The 4,038-nt window shown below is 38.0% G+C and overlaps 1 protein-coding gene across 1 annotated transcript in view; it reads left to right on the plus strand.

The window, feature by feature from the left end:
* Nucleotides 1-2,820, plus strand: part of rock1 (Rho-associated, coiled-coil containing protein kinase 1) — a 205,992-nt gene extending 203,172 nt beyond the window's left edge. Inside the window, exon 33 of the mRNA XM_043688241.1 lies at nt 1,346-2,820. Coding sequence (XP_043544176.1) covers nt 1,346-1,349 — 4 coding nt within the window. The 3' untranslated portion in view covers nt 1,350-2,820. The remainder of the gene's footprint in view (nt 1-1,345) is intronic.
* The last annotated feature ends 1,218 nt before the right edge of the window (nt 2,821-4,038 follow it).

Below are 4,038 nucleotides of genomic sequence, written 5' to 3' on the forward strand. Positions count from 1 at the left end.
TCAATCAATGCCTCTGCTATTTCCTCAGCCACCTCTCTCAGAACTCTAGGTTGTATCCCATCGGGGCCAGGAGATTTATCAATTTTAAGACTTTTTAATTTTTCTAGCACTATCTCTTTCGTAATGGCAGCCATACTCAACTCAGCCCCGTGACATCCTTTAATTTTTGGGATATGACTCCTGTCTTCCACTGTGAAAACTGACGCAATGTACTTGTTAAGTTCTCCTGCTATTTCCTTATCTCCCATTACTAGGCTTCCTGCATCAGTTTGAAGTGGCCCAATGTCTACTTTTGCCTGTCGTTTGTTTCTTATGTACTGAAAGAAACTTTTACTATTATTTTTAATATTACTGGCTAGCCTACCTTCATATTTGATGCTCTCATTTCTTATTACACTCTTTGTTGTCCTCTGTTTGCTTTTGTATCCTTCCCAATCTTCTGATTTCCCACTGTTCTTAGCCACTTTATAGGATCTCTCTTTTTCTTTAATACATTTCCTGACTTCCTTTGTCAGCCAAGGTTGTCTAATCCCTCCCCGGTTAATCTTTCTTTTCTTGGGAATGAACCTCTGTACAGTGTCCTCAATTATACCTACAAACTCCTGCCATTTTTGCTCTACTGTCTTCCCGGTTAGCCTCTGCTTCCAGTCTATTTTAGTCAGTTCCTCTCTCATGCCCTCATAATTACCTTTATTCAACTGTAACACCATTACATCCGATTTTGCCTTCTCCCTTTCAAACTCCAGACTGAACTCTACCATATTATGGTCGCTACTTCCTAAGGGTTCCTATTAGTGTGATGTAAAGAATTAAAAGAAAAGTTTTGGAGGTAAAATGGACGTAACAGGCATTGCTGATGAAATAGATATTTTAAAAAAATTATTCAAGTAAATGTGGATGTTGCTGGCAAAACCAGCATTAATTGCTCATCCTTAATTCTTCCATTTAAAGTATTTAAGAAGCTGATCATCCAGTGATGCCCTGTTGCACATTAAACAGTAGAATTCCTGGTATTCCTGCCACAACTGTAAGATACTACAGAGTTGCCAGTTACAAGAAGTCTAGAACGGAACAAAAAGATCTAAATTGGACAGATTGAGACACAAAATATTACAGAAGAAAAAAACTATGCATTCCTTTTGCAATTACCTGGAAATAATAATTAAAACTGCTAATCAAAGGATCCAAATTGAGAGACATAATCGATTATTCTGCTGTTCAAATAAAATGCATTATTTTCTTAACTCTTTGCTGCTTATGGCAGATTTTTCTTTTCATATTTTAGCTACTGTGTTCAAGTAGATGTCAACGTTCTGCTGACCTTGATTTTTGTTTCATATTTCAGCTAACCTCCAGAGGAATAGGGTCCAAGATTCTTTAAGAAACCAGCTTTTTGAAGGTCACAAAGTAGTGCAAAACGGATTCAATTCCTTCCAATGCAAACATTGCAAATGTCAGGGTTGCAATTTTTGTTTAACTCTTGCCTCCATTCCACAGTTCCCCATTCCTGCTGTGATCTAATTATACAGAAGACTATTCACTGTGTGTTACCCACATTATCATAGTTTTTTTTACAATTGCAATGGATAAAGCATAGCTATAAATAAGATGCTGTTTTGTTTTCCTGTAATCAGTTGAACACCAAGATAGATCATTGTGGAATAGCTCACTGAGCTTTCATTATTGTATCATTTAAATAAGTAAGGGATAGGGCAGTTGCACTTGCGGGAATAATTTCATGCTATTTTGGAGGGAAGGCGTGGAATCAAAGTACTGAAAGTACAAGAAGGGGACAAGATGGAACTACTTTGAAGATGGTGTAAAATGCTTGAGAAGATCAATGATGTCTTGAATCTGTTATTTCTTCAAACTATTCATGCCTTCATTGTAGCTCTGTTGAGAGACCTACAGGCCTAAAGTCCTTTGTGTTTAAGACGACAAAGTTTGGTGAACTCCTCATATAAGTACTTAGGAATTTTACTGTTCTAAATGCTTCAAATGAAAATGTGTAGAACTGAGAAAAAAACGAACAGTGTTTCACTCTTGATCTATGCATTTTTGCTAAGCCATAGTGGTTCACTATTCATGAATTTTCTAATGGTGAAATAACAGCTAGAAATAACAGAAGCATAAGGAAAGTAAAACAATCAGGATTGTAACTTTACTGGGGTACACATATTTTGTAATTTTATAAATATATTGCCTTACATTTGCAAATGGATTCCTATCAGATGGTGGACAACATTAACTTAACAGATAAATTGTGCACTGTTTTAAAAGATAAATTATTCTGCTCAAGACACTTTAACAGGAATAATGTCCTGTTAGTGCCTTAATTTTGAAGAACCTTTACTGCCATATACTTAATGCGTCATAATTTCAAAGAACAGCATCTGCTTAAACATTTTCCTTTGGATTGTGAAATGTATTTTAAAGATTTTATATTGGGTATAATTTTGAATTGAATGTGATGGTGAATAAACTGCCTGTAAAGACTGAGAATTATTCATAGGAAAATATGCAGGAAACTTGAATTGTAGAGGCATTAAGTGAGATTTGTTTCTGTGAATTATTTCAGGAGTCACTCCCGTAATATAGGAATTGTTGTATTTGCTGTTTTATTTCTTGCCAGTCAACAGGAACACGTTCATGATATGGTTTACTTCACTCAGTACCTCCCAAAATAATTTATAATAGCTTTGCAGTTACATGTATGAAAGCACTGGAAATTGGATTTCTGTTTTAGGATGACGCATGTTTTAAATGATACTGAACGTCGCACTGATGGGTATGTACCAATAAACATATCTTATCTACCTGTATCTGCCTGATATTGATATTGTGGGGAATGGTTCTTATACACAATGACTACAATAGAAAAGTAAGGTATTGTCCACCAAATGTCTAGCATGAATCTTTGCTTTTGAAGCAGAATTTATGATTCACTAAAGAAAAGTTGTTGCTATTTTATACACAGTCCCACTAATAAAAATTAAGATAAATAGTGGGGTAATCTATTTTGGTAACACACATTGAGTGGGGAATGAGGAGACAGAACTTCCTGCAACATTTGATACATTGTCATGTAACATTTTGCATGCATCTAAATTTTCTAATGGTGTGTCAATTTCACTTTTCTTTTGAAAAATGGAACCTGCAATGATGTAGCACTCACAATGATGTAGCAATGATGAGCAAGTGTCAAACGCCAATCCCTATTCACACCCCATTCCCATTTAATCACAGGTTAAACCTGCCCATTTACCTCCTCCCTGCTCAGCATCCAAGGCCCCAAACCTCCCTTCCAGTGAAGCAGTGATTTACCTGTACTTCATTCAATCTAGTGTCAAGAGTGTGGTGCTGGAAAAGCACAACAGGTCAGGCTGCATCTGAGGAGCAGGAGAGTCGACATTTCGGGCAAAAGCCCTTCATCAGGAATGCCCTTCATTTAATCTAGTCTACTGTATTTGCTGTTCAGTGTGGTCTCATCTACATTGGAGAGACAAAACGTAGATTGGGTGACTGCTTCAGTGGTGCTGGTGCTGGAAGAGCACAGCAGTTCAGGCAGCATCCAACGAGCAGCGAAATCGATGTTTCGGGCAAAAGCCCTTCATCAGGATTCCTGATGAAGGGCTTTTGCCCGAAACGTCGATTTCGCTGCTCGTTGGATGCTGCCTGAACTGCTGTGCTCTTCCAGCACCACTGATCCAGAATCTGGTTTCCAGCATCTGCAGTCATTGTTTTTACCTCACAGCACATCAGCCTTCTGTCTGCAAAAATGATCCAGAGCTTCTAGTTGTCTGCAACTGAAATACATGCGCCATGGCCGAACACCAGCATGTCTGTCGCAGGCCTACTGCAGTGCTCCAGTGAATCTCAGTGCAAGGTCAAAGAACGATATCTCATTTTCCACTTGGAGACGCTGCAGTCTCCAGGATTCAACTTTAGACCCTAATTCACACCGGATCAACTTCACACCAGATCCTGTTATGAGAGGGTTGCTATTAGCACAATAACCAATTCTCACCTACTTCAAGA

This window comes from Chiloscyllium plagiosum, chromosome 4 (assembly GCF_004010195.1).
Source record: "Chiloscyllium plagiosum isolate BGI_BamShark_2017 chromosome 4, ASM401019v2, whole genome shotgun sequence".
NCBI classification, from domain to species: Eukaryota; Metazoa; Chordata; class Chondrichthyes; order Orectolobiformes; family Hemiscylliidae; genus Chiloscyllium; species Chiloscyllium plagiosum.